Source organism: Peromyscus californicus, unplaced genomic scaffold, assembly GCF_007827085.1.
Source record: "Peromyscus californicus insignis strain IS unplaced genomic scaffold, ASM782708v3 Scaffold_2__1_contigs__length_46816999, whole genome shotgun sequence".
NCBI classification, from domain to species: domain Eukaryota; kingdom Metazoa; phylum Chordata; class Mammalia; order Rodentia; family Cricetidae; genus Peromyscus; species Peromyscus californicus.
Window position 1 is genome coordinate 19085752 of NW_026294540.1, and position 12406 is coordinate 19098157.

Sequence of the window (12406 nt, forward strand, 5' to 3'; positions counted from 1 at the left end):
GCTCAGGTGTGGTGAGCACTATGAAGGTGAAGGATGATAACTGAAAGAGAGGGTAATACGGGGTAGGCAGGTGAGCTGGGCCAGTTGGAGATGAAGAGTCATGTGCCCTGGTCCCTCCAGGAAAACCTGGCTTGGCTTAGCCAGTCACTGTAATATGGGACTATGGGTCTAATGTGGCCACAGCCCCCAACTGCCCCTGGCAGTTTATTAGGAGAACCTTGAAACCCACACCCATAAGAAGCCTGGTGGGTGAGCAGTATACACCTGTGGCTACCCTGATCCCACTTCCTCTAGGACACTGCTGGGCTGTTTGTAAGAGGGTGGGAGCTACATGGGCAACCTCCCGCCCCCCAGCTTTGCAACACCCTTGCTGGCCCTTCCTTTGTTAAGCAGTTCCTGAGAGGCAGCTTCTAGATATCTTCCCCTGTCCAGAGAAGTGTCTGGAAGGTGGAAGGCACAGGTGTATGCCTTTCCCTGACCCACCCATGAACGCTTCCAAGGTGACTCTTGCTCTGGAACATGGCCTGGGGCAGGTAGGAGGAGTCTCCGGTTCAGAAGAGGCCTGTGTGGGACCCACTGGGGGAGGGGCACAGGGAACCATGCCGGACCACATGGAGGTCCCCAAAGCCCCTGCAAGGACTTTTATGGGGAAAACATCCATATGATCCCCATAGAGGCCCTGAGCAGACTGCAGTAATACACATTATCGTCTGCCCATCATAGTACAAGATGATGCCCACCTGCAGAAATAAGCCCTGCAGGCTTCACCCCACCCCCACCCCCATTCTCATGAAGTAGCCACCCTTCCATCTCAGACCTCCAGTAGTGGATGGTATGGACTCTCTCCTGGTATGGGGCTCCGGTGATGGACCCAGGAGTGTGCTGTCCGAGGCCTCCTCTGGCCTCCGCTGCATGGCTCTAGCCCACCATGGATTCCTCCCCTTACACAGGAATGTGTGGCCCAGCCCCGAACTGCTGGTTCAGTACTAACCCAGAAGCTGCACCTGCTATGTGAGCATGTAAGGCTGAGGCTAGTTTTGTTGCTTATAATTCTATTCCCACTGCAGTGCGGCTGTGTCCAGGGGTTCCAAGTGGATCCCCCCGAGTACCCAGCCCTCTTGGCAAGGCAGACAGGAGCAGCACGTAACTCCTGAACACACTCGTGAAACAATCCCAGCAAAGGGGCGGAAGGGAGCATCCCCCAGATTCGGGGCACCCGGTCATGAGCGCAGTGCTCACCTTGAGGGCGTTGTGAGAGGTACCACTGGGCCGGCGCCGGCCCCCATCCTCCAGCTGCATCTCTGAGTACAGCTCCTCCTCATCCTCCTCCATGATGTCCGACAGGTCTGACCCCCGGCTGCTCTCTGTGTGGTAATCATCTCCATGGCAACAGTGCGGCTGTGGTCAAAAAGGAACATAGATGGGACTTCTTTTTTCGATTTATTTCTTTTTATTTTTATGTGTAGTGGGTGTTTTTACCTGCATATATGTCTGGACACTGCATGTGTGCCTAGTGCCTGTGGAGGTCAGAAGAAGCCATTGGCTCCCCTGGAACTGGAGTTACGGACAATCATGAGCCACCATGTAGGTGCTGGGAATCCAACCTGGCTCCTCTGAAAGAGCTATCCTTAACCACTGAGCTATCTCTCCAGCTCCGGATAGGACATCTTGCACATGCCACAGGCTCCCAGGCTACCCTCCCTGAGTCCTGGACTTGTATTTGCCAACTTTTAGAACCCGTGTAACGAGCCCATGTGGGCACAGTGTATGCAAACAAAGCCAGATACAACTTTGCTTAAGCAGCAGAGAGGGGACAGCATGGGGCACGCCACTCTGACAGGCACGAGGATCCTGGACTCTGGAGGAGACAGAGCAAGCAGTGTTGATACATCACATCATATGATGCTCAACTTCCAACCTGTCACTTCGGTACCATCACTAGCCGAACAAAGGCTCAAGCCCAACAATGCCAGTTCAGATGGCTGAGGGCTAGGGCACTCATGTGTACATGTCTCTACAGTGTCACACAAGAGGACATGACAGGGCAAGTGGTCACACGGGGTACACCGAGGCTTTTAAAAGAACCGTCATAAAGCAAACAAACGTGCATATGTATGTACAGGCGCACACAGATACATGCTCATGTGCATATATATGTCCACATATAAGAACACACATAGGGCCGGTGGTTGTGGCGCACGCCTTTAATCCCAGCACCCGGGAGGCAGAGTCAGGTGGATCTCTGTGAGTTCAAGGCCAGCCTGGTCTACAGAGTGAGTTCCAGGAAAGGTGCAAAGCTACACAGAGAAACCCTGTCTCGGAAAAAAAAAAAAGAACACACATAGGAACATGCTTACATGCACACTCATCACAATACACATACTCATACAGAGACACATAGATGCATAGGAACATATGCTGACATCCATATACATGTCCACAAACACATGCACACACATCTCTATACACAAGTGCAAATAAACACGTACACAATGATCGTAGGAATTCAGTCACATGTACTCACATATGAACACGTGAATAAACATACTTAGGCACATTCATATCAGACAAGTAGACACGCATACACAGACATGAATAAAACACACACACACGTGCACCCACATAGACACAGAGGAACACGTTTTCACATGTCCACACATGAGAACACATACATGTACATATTCATGTACACAGGTACACACAGAGGCATGCACATACACAAACAGGAACACATACACACACCATACACACTTATATACAGGCACATACATACACACACACATATGCACATATCAGATAGACACAAGGGCATACACAAATTCATGTGCATACATAAACACTCTGATGTGTGGGCACATACATGCATATATGAACACATGGGCAATGTCTTCATAACTCCAAACTCCTATGCATCCAGCTAAAGACCCTGGCAGCCGAGGGCTGATGCAGGGGTACGCGTGCTCACCTGCTTGCCCAGCTCCGACCCTTTCAGGAAGTCGTCCACAGAGGTGCCCCTCCTCTTGACCTCAGGGGAGGCATAGCCATCCTCCTCGTCTGAGTTGGCATATTGCCCAGCACTGCTCCGCTCCAGAAAGAGGCTCCTTTTCTCTAACTTGGAAAGAGAAAAGGACCGAGATGAGCAGGCGTGTGGGAAAGGGTTGGAGGGGACCCCAGGAGCACACACTGTTGTTATCCCCGGCCTCAAATGCTGAGAAGGGCAAGGAGATCCCCAGGGGTACCCCAGAGAGGCCTCTCACACACGGAGTCCTGCAACCTCCCCCAGGGCAGATGCATGAAATATGCTGGGCCGTGACCCCTTAAGACCGTGACTCTAGGCTGCTTCTGAAGGTTGGCTCCCTTGAGGTCCAGGCTCCCAGGACCAGCTCTTCCCCTGAGTCTCCTCTTTATGAGATCTGAATCACCCTGAGATTCACTGGAGGGAACCACAGACCTCAGTGGAAGCTTCTTCCTCCACTGCTTGCCTTGCCTGGCTTTAATTTGCACAGTGATCATGACATTGAAGCAGGAACCCAGGAAGGGTCTCTGGCCCAGCCTAACAGTCACTGGGCTCTCCAGGATCCACTCTGAAGCTGTACTGGGATCCTCTGCCCCATAAGCATCTCTTAACCATAAGCATCCCTCAGTGATTTCAACGCAGGCCTGGCTGCAGCCTCCCCGAGCCTCAGTGCACCCTTCAAGCAGAGGCCTCAAGTTCATGAGTATGTGTTGTAAGTATCAGTGGCCACTGTTGAACAAACCAGATGCCACAGACAATCTGATGTTCTAGTTTCCTAAAAGGTTCTGGGGCCCTGGGGTCAGGGGAGCTCTCTCGTGGAGCTACACGGGGCTGAACATGTGGTAGAAACATCCTCCCAGGCACCTGCAACTCCAATGCTGACCCTTGGCCATGTATCCTCACTTTCCTGATCTGGGCCCCAGGAGGAGGATGCCCCAGCCTTGGCAGACATTCCCAGGGGTCGCTATCCTGGTGAGACCCACAAAGCTACCTGACACTAAGAAGGTCCTGCCAGTACGTCCCGCTGCCTCCTTGGTGGAGAAACTCGAGCTTGCCCCAAACATCTGGGCATCTGGTAGGTGGCTACCTGGGAGAGATGGGAAGGTCCTGGGCCAGTTCAGTCCTGGATCTTACTTCCCAGGCCTGGTGGGGAGGGGTACCCGATAGGCAACTTAGTAGTGCATATCTCATTGCTCACTTTGAGAGCGTGTTCTAACCTTACTTAATCTCCATAGTATCAAAAGCCCCTATCCCCAACATACACACATATATACTCAGACTGGGATGTTGTAGTAAAAGAACAGGCCCTGCCTGGTTCAGGACAACAGTCCTAGGCTGAAGTCTGGAGTACTCTCTGGTAGATCTGCCTCTATCGGCCAGGCAAAGGGACAGGTCATATCCCACCCCAAGAGTACAGGAACCAACCTGCTAGGAAGATACAACTTACCCTGCTACTTTCGGCCACCCTCTGTGCAGCCTCCCGGGCCATGGCCTTGGCAACGGTAGTGGACACGGGGGCTCCTTGTGGCTGAGGGAGGATCCGGCTGGGTGAGGGTGACCTTCTGCCCGGGCCAGAGCTATGCATGTCAGGTGGTTCCAACATGTGGCCATGCATAGGGCCGGGTGGCCGGCTCTGCTCCCAGGGCTCGTCCACTTTGACGTGGGGACCCAGGTGTTGGTCTTTGGTATCCAGGTCACTTGCTAATGGCTTTGGTGGGGGAGCAGTCCTCGGGTGGGGGGCTGGAGGCACCAGGAGGTCAGGGGGGATGGCAGCGAGGGCAGAATCCATGGACTCTCCCTGTGCAGACAGGGTGCGCACACTCACGGCCTTGGCCTCCAGGCTTCGCAGCCGGACCAGCTCCACCGCCGTGCCGTCTGCTGTGGGAGCGATGACCTCAGCCACCTGCACACAGAGAAAGCCATGTCACAGGCTGTCAGCACGTGGTGACCCAGCAGTGGCCTCTGCTGAAGCCAGGTGCCTGGCAGGAAAAGCCTTCTATCTTGAGTCCAGCATCTGGCTCAAGTCACTCACAGAGCTAGCCAAGCCAGAGTCTCCGGGAGCCCAGGACTCAGGTAGCTGTGAGAGCAACAAAGCATAGCCTTCTTCCTCCATCTCTAGATCAGATGCAGGGGTCCACAGGACTCTGAAGGTGACCTTGCTTATGGCCACAGCTGGAGGGAGGGAAGGAGGGGGTAGAGCAAGTGGACTTCCTGGATGTGTGTGAAACCTGCCCTTCGAGACCATGGAGCCTGCGCTGGGAAAGCTTGCGGCCTGCGAGAGGTGAATCATGGGAGAAATGGCTGGGGACCTCATACCCAAGTCCAGCAGCCCAAACTGTCACCAGAGGGAAGAATGGTGTGGCAACAGTTGTGGTGGCTTGAATAGGAATGGCCCCCATAGGCTCATATGTATGAATGCTTGGTCACCAGGGAGTGGCATTATTAGAAGGTGTGGCCTTGTTAGAGAAAGTGTGTCACTAAGGGTGGGTTTTTTTGGGTTTCAGATGCTCAAGCCAGGACCAGTTTCTCTCTCTCTCTCTCTCTCTCTCTCTCTCTTCCTGCTGCCTGCAGATCCTACTGTAGAACTCTCAGCTATCTCTCCAGCACCATGTCTGCCTATGTGCCGCCATGCTTCCCAACATGATGGCGGGATAATGGACCAAACCTCTGAACTGTAAGCCAGCCCCAATGAGATGTTTTCCTGTATAACAGTTGCTGTGGTCCTGGTGTCCCTTCACAGTGATAAAGAACACTGACGAAGACAACAGTGAACAGATAAACAGAAGCTTTCTAAAGACTTCCTTGGGGTAGGATTTCTGCTGCACGTGCAGAACCGGCGGCAGGCTAAGATGGTGGATTTTCCACTTGGGGACACCAGAGATGCAGCTATTTCTCAGAGTCCAGGTCTGGTCACCTGCAAATGGAAGATTGCCTAGGTGGGTTTTAACTTGCGAACAGGTAGTCTGTTGAAACTGGCAAGCCAATCACTGCCTGGGAGCCTGATGCTGGTGAATTCAGAGGTGATGTGTCAATGTTGCGTGGAACAGGGCAGGGGTGAGGGAGGGAGAAAGGATACTGGTGTAGTGGTTAGCTGTTCCAGCTTTGACTTGGAAGTACTACCTCCACTGAGGCTTCCGGTAACTGTCATGCCTACCTATGGTCTGCCCCTGAGATGGGGCTGAGACAGGATCCCTTAAGACCCAAGATCCGGATGTGTCGGCTCTCTTGGTTCCTGGTAATTTTGGATGCTGGTTGGTAGGCGGAGCAGAATTCTCCGGAGAACACCGCTGGACTGCACCTCACCTCTCCCGGACCCTGTAACCTATCCCTTTACTTGTTTTAAGTAAAAACCCCCAAATAAACCTCCCTTTTAACTACATGGAGTTGCCTCAATAAGTCCACCAAATACACTGGACCCAGGTAGGAACCAAAATAGAATGGAACTTCCTCACTCTGACTTGTGGCAGACAACCCCAGAATGAAGACCCAGCTGGGATCTCATGAAGGCTGGTGGAGACTTGGAGCTGGAAGACCCTCAAATCCTCCCCTGGGCATCTGTCCCCTCCTCCCTCCCTAAGCCTACCCCTGCAGGGTAGAGCCTCACACCCCATGCTCACTCACCCTCTGCCCTTTGGCATACACGCCGTATCCCGTGACGTTGGCTCCATTGGACAGCCCAGCGGGAGTCAGCGCAGGGGGCTTCCAGGAGACCTGAACCGTGGCGGCTGTGGCCCCAGCTTGGACGATGACATCTTGTGGTGGGGCCGGGGGGCCTGGAAGGAGAGAAGGGACAGATGCAGTCAGAGCACGGTCCTTGGGCCTTTCTTCACTTGCTCTGTCACACCTGGGGATGGAGCCATCTGTACGGTTGACAAGGAAGAGCGGAGAGGAAAGCAGAGGAGAGAAAGCTAACAGGAAACTGTAGATAGTGAAGGCAAGCATCCCGTTAGATGCCTAGGCACGCCGTGCTGCTCCCCAGACCTGGTGTGTATTCACCTGCATCCAGGAAGGGGCCCCCACTTTGCCTCTGAGAAGCCTGCTCTTATGCTCCATTTAAATGGAGCTCCCTCTGCTAAGGGACTTGGAAGCCAAGCAGCCTTAGATGGCTCCAGAGGAAAGATACCTCTGACACACCTCTCTTACTCCTTCTCCTCCGGGCTGTTACCCACTCTCTCTTCATCCTCATCATCAAACTCTAGAGACAGCAACCTTTGACCTCATACCACCCATCAGACCACACTATGAACCTGGGGAAACTCACGTCAAAAAAGTCCAGTCTGATCCAGATATTGCAAGGGTCTAGACTGGTGGTTTCCTTGTGGGTTAACACCACATGAACCATGCTCATTGAGTCTTAGGGAAAAAAATGTGTCTAGAGCCACTAACTCAGGTAATAGGTAAGTACTGGCCAGGTCTCCAAGCCATTCCAGTGGCTGTAGGGTATAGTCCATCTGCCCTCAGAACACCAGGTACATAACATTTTTTCCTCCAGACTTGGGGTAGAATTTCCCATCTCTTCTTGACTGAGAATCCAGATGGCTTTATTTTGCAAGGAATGTACTCATGAGCTCAAGAGGAAAGCCATACCTGTCACAGACCTGGCCAAGGCATCCCAGAAGAGGGTATACCACTCATTGGGGAATGTCCACATGCCAGCCATCCTATGCACTTTCCATGCTTTGTATTACTTGGCCCTCACCAGAGTCCTGGGACTTTTCTACATCATTTCATAATGATATTATAAATGACATCTCCAACATCATTTTGTAAATAAGAAACTAAGGCTCAGAAGAGTCATTCTGCTGCTCAGTGTTAGAAGCTGGATCCTTCACTCCAGCGTGTACCTGTGGCCTGCTGGCACAGGTCCGTATTATTCTACTGTTACTAAGGTCTCAGAAACTCAGCCTGGATCAGAGTCCATTTTTCCCTGGTGGCTCATGCGTGACCTTTGTCTAAGGAAGGTGTGTTTAGAATGAGCTTGAAAAGCCAAAGCCCTTCTCTGAGAAGCACTCTGAAGGTGACGGCAGGAGGGACTGCTGACTCTCCACAGAGACAATGACAGGTCACCCGAAGGTGGAAGGGCATCCTCAGAGAAACACATCATCCAGAACTCGATTCCACCAGAAAATATATTTGAACAAGGGAGCAAATAGTGAGCTATCTTAGATAAACAAAAGCCATAAGGAATCCTAAAGGAAACTCACCGGGGTTAAAAGGAGGTGAGAACAGGTAGAAACTCGGGCTGCAGAAAGGGAGGCTAAAGTATAATGCCAGTGGCAGTTACATTAGGAAATAAAAAAAGGCCATTTTCTAAAATCCTTCGAAGAAAGCATTATTTGGATGAAGAGAAAAAGCAATGTACTGGGGGGGCCGTGAAGTGTCACGAGCTGTCTGAGCGAAGAAATTGGTTCTGGAAGTGGGGTTGCTCGCCATGATCTCGGATCCCAGCATGTTTGGCTGAAGACCTCCTTAAAATCCCCCTGTGGATCAAGCTGGCCCTGTCTCTGTAACAGGGAGGAGAGAGAAAAACTGAAAATAGCCAGGGGATCAAGGGCACTGTGCCTTATGAACAAGTGGAAGATGAGCCATTTCCAGCAACATTTACTGTTTATCCTACAGTATAAAAAATGTCTGAGGAGAAAGAGAGAGAGAGAGAGGCTGGGGGGGGGGGGCTCAAACACAGAGAGAAAACTCAACCTGGAACTCCTGCCTCAGTTTCCCCAGTTGATTTCTGCTGGATGCTTGCAAGCCCTTGGTTTGAAGAACTTACCTTTGTTCTTCCCTCAATCCAGCTTCTCCAGGTTTCTTGCCTGGATATTCTAAGTGTCCAGTTTGACGGGTGTTTCTACCTGTCTGGGTTTCTATCTGCCGGCTATCTACTTAACAAAGTCATTCAAAATCGAACACGCAGCTCTGGTAATTATTCTGCAGACTGTATAGAACAGGCGTTTAAACGCAGCATGTGTGAAGGTAGAGCATATGGAAACAAAAATCAAAAGAGGATAAAAGGAATTATGCTGTAATTTAAGGCAATTTATAGTATGTTGTATATATGTGTATAAAAATTAATTTCTAAAAAGTAATATTGTGTGTTATTCCCTCCCTCCAAAAGTCAATTGTAGAAAGAGAATAAAGTATAAAAAATAGTCAACCTGTGTCTGGAAACACTGTGGTATGTGTGTGTGTGTGTGTGTGTGTGAGAGGGTGGCTGGGGTAGATTTGATCAGAACATATTGTGCGCATTTATGAAGGACCAAATACTAAACATGTTTTAAAAAATAGTTAACTCAAAAGAAAGCAGGAAGAGGTTAGCAACAATGTAAAGGGCAGACAGGACAGGTGAAGAAGAGCAGAAATGTGGACTTAAGTCTTACCAATGATGAAAGTAAAACAGAGAGACATTCTGGTTAAAAAGCAGAGGTTATCAGGCGATGGCAACTCAAAGATCCTACGGCATGTTACTCATAAGAGGTCAGCTTAAAGTATAAGGACTCAGAGAATTTGAAAGCAAATGTTGGAAAAGAGGATGTGTAGATTCTAGCTTAAGAAAGCTAACAACCACATGAGCATCAGACAAAATAGACCTAAAGACCGTCAGAGACAGGAGGGGTTATTGATTATGAGAAAATGTCGTTGGGGTGAGCTCACACTTTCAAATATGTATGCAACTAATAAATAAACCCCAAAATACATAAAGCCAAAACCAAAGTGAAAAACAGTTGTTGTCTGTAACAGATAGGTCAAAAAACAAAACCCAGTGAGAACATGAAGCACTGAAAAAGGCCTTTTATGTGACCATGATCAGTGTTCTGCAGAAGCACAGGGCACATATTGCTTTGAAATATACCAGGAATATATACCAGGGCAGACAATATCCATACAGCAGATTTCATTATCGATGGACTCACACAAGAAACTGTGCCCAACCCTGAAACAATTAAATTGGAAACCAATAATAGTAGTGTGCTTTCTCTTTTAACCATCAAATATTTGGAAACTAACTAGCCTATTCATAACTAGAGTTATGAAGATTCTACCTGGGTAACCAGAATACACTTAACAACATCGAAAGAGAACATGTTGAGAGCTGTGGGTACATAACAAACAGGTTTGTGTGTCTAAATATTTATATTAGAAAACAACAGTTTCCAGTTGTTTATCTCAATCTCATCTCAAAAACATGAGCCAAAACAGAAGAGCAAGGTAAAGCCCAAAATCAACAGAAGGACAATGTGATAGAAGGCCATGAAAAACAGAACTCAGCCAAGCCAAAAGCTTCAGCTTGGAATCCATCGATGAAGTAACAAATGCATTGCAATTCCCATCACAAAAGTGAGACAGCATACATTTCCAACAGGAATTCAAGAGGAGACATGACTGTGGATCCAAAGATGGTTATAGGATAATATGGCTGAGCATGGTGTCGCCCATCTTTAATCCCAGCACTAGAGAAGCAGAGGCAGGAGGATCTCCTAAGAGTTCCAGACCAGCTGGCACTATTGAGTGAGACTCTGGAGGGAAATTCCTTGAATGCCCACACTTGGCCCATAAGGCCTCAACTCTACACAAAGAACTACAGGTAACTCAGGAACACTGAGAGTCAGAGAAAGAGTCTCCCCAGAGACGAGCACACCAATTGGTTATCCAATGCCAAATGGTTGGCCCTGAAAACATACATACAAGTAACATTATACAGACTGATCAGGTCATATTTAGGATGTGTGTGTATATGCACATATATATACATATACATGTCTCTGTGTGTGTATAACATGTAACATGAAACAGCAATTAATGGAGAATAGAGACTACGGATTTGAAAAAAGAGTAGGGAGGGATATGTGGGATGGTTTGAAGGCAGGAAAGGGAAGGATGATGTAATTATATCATAAACTTAAAGAAAAAGATGTACTTAACCCTAACTGACAAGTGAGAAGAGACAAAAGCTAAATTACCCTGCATCTCTTAACTCCCTTAAACCTGAAACTTGCAACAGTTCTTTGAAAAAAACAATGGGTCTGTGTGGCTTCCACTGTATCTCTCTAATGTTAACGGGAGATAATAGTGATGCCACAAAAAAAAAAAAACAAACCCTGCATAGGCACTTGCAGGTGACTCATAGTCACCACATGAGCCCAGCAGAGGCCTGGTACCCAAACCAAAGGACATTACAAGAAAACTGTACGTGAATATCCTTTGTGAACATGGATGGGAAAATCCCCGATGAAGTTGGAGAGATGGCTCAGTGGTTAAGAGCACCTGCTGCTCTTCCAGAGGACCGGGTCCAGTTCCCAGTATCACATCAGGTGGCTCTCAATCACCTGAACTACCAGCTTCTTCAGATCTCATGCCCCCTTCTAGCATCCTTGGATAATTGCACACACATGGCTCACACACCTGTGGTGATATTTTATCTGTGCTCTAACAAATAAAGCCTGCCTGAGGATCGGAGGACAAAGCCAGCCACTATAGTAAACACAGAGGTCAGGCAGTGGTAGCACACACCTTTAATCCTGGCATTCTGGAGGCAGAGATCTGGTCTGGATCTCTGTGAGCTCAAGGCCACGCTGGGAACAGAGCCAGGTGTGGTGGTACATGCCTTTAATCCCAGTACTAGTTAGCCATAGAGGTCTGGAGGTCTATACGGACAGACAGGAAGTGATAGAGCTGGGTAGAAAGAGGAAGTGATGTAGCTGAGCCGAGAGAGGAAGATGGCAGGGCATAGAAAGGCATATTAGGTGTGAGTATACAGGAAGTAGCTCTCTCTTGGGCTGAGGATTTCCTTGTGGTTAAGAACTTGTGGCTTGTTCTATCCCTCTGATCTTTCAGCTTTCACCCCAATATTTGGCTCTGGATTTTTATTTAATAATAAGATCTTTTAAGATTTGTGTTACACATACCCATACAAACACACATGTGTACACACACACACACACACACACACACGCATACTAATAATTGAAAATAAAACAAACCATTTAAAAACAAGGCTCATCCACCCATAAACACCAAGTGGAACCCTAGAAGTGTGTAGTTATTTAATATTCAAAAGTAGCATAATCACCACATTAACTGAATAAAGAATAATCATGACTTGATAGATGGAGAGATTATCAAGATTAAAATTTAATTCAATATTGTTAAAACTCTGGGGACACTAGTGAGAGAAAGGAAGTGTTGAACCCTGATGAAGAGCAATGTTCTAGTTTCCTTTCTGTAGTTGTGATTAAACCACTGACAATAAAACCCAACTTGGGTAAGGAAAGAGTTTATTTGGCTTATATTTCTAGGTCACATCTCACCACTGACAGAATTCATGGCAGGAACTCAAGCAGGAAGTTGATGCAGAAGCCATGGGGGAACACTGATCACTGGCTGGCTCTTTGGCTC

The 12406-nt window shown here is 48.7% G+C and overlaps 1 protein-coding gene across 15 annotated transcripts in view; it reads right to left on the minus strand.

Annotated features, from left to right (window-relative positions):
• Positions 1-12406, minus strand: part of Rimbp2 (RIMS binding protein 2) — a 191720-nt gene that overhangs the window by 25188 nt on the left and 154126 nt on the right. For all 15 annotated transcript variants that reach the window (XM_052755503.1, XM_052755516.1, XM_052755506.1 and 12 more), the window contains 4 exons: positions 6638-6789; positions 4464-4919; positions 2966-3112; positions 1240-1398 (listed from right to left, as the gene is read on the minus strand). In XM_052755503.1, coding sequence (XP_052611463.1) covers positions 1240-1398; positions 2966-3112; positions 4464-4919; positions 6638-6789 — 914 coding nt within the window. The remainder of the gene's footprint in view (positions 1-1239; positions 1399-2965; positions 3113-4463; positions 4920-6637; positions 6790-12406) is intronic.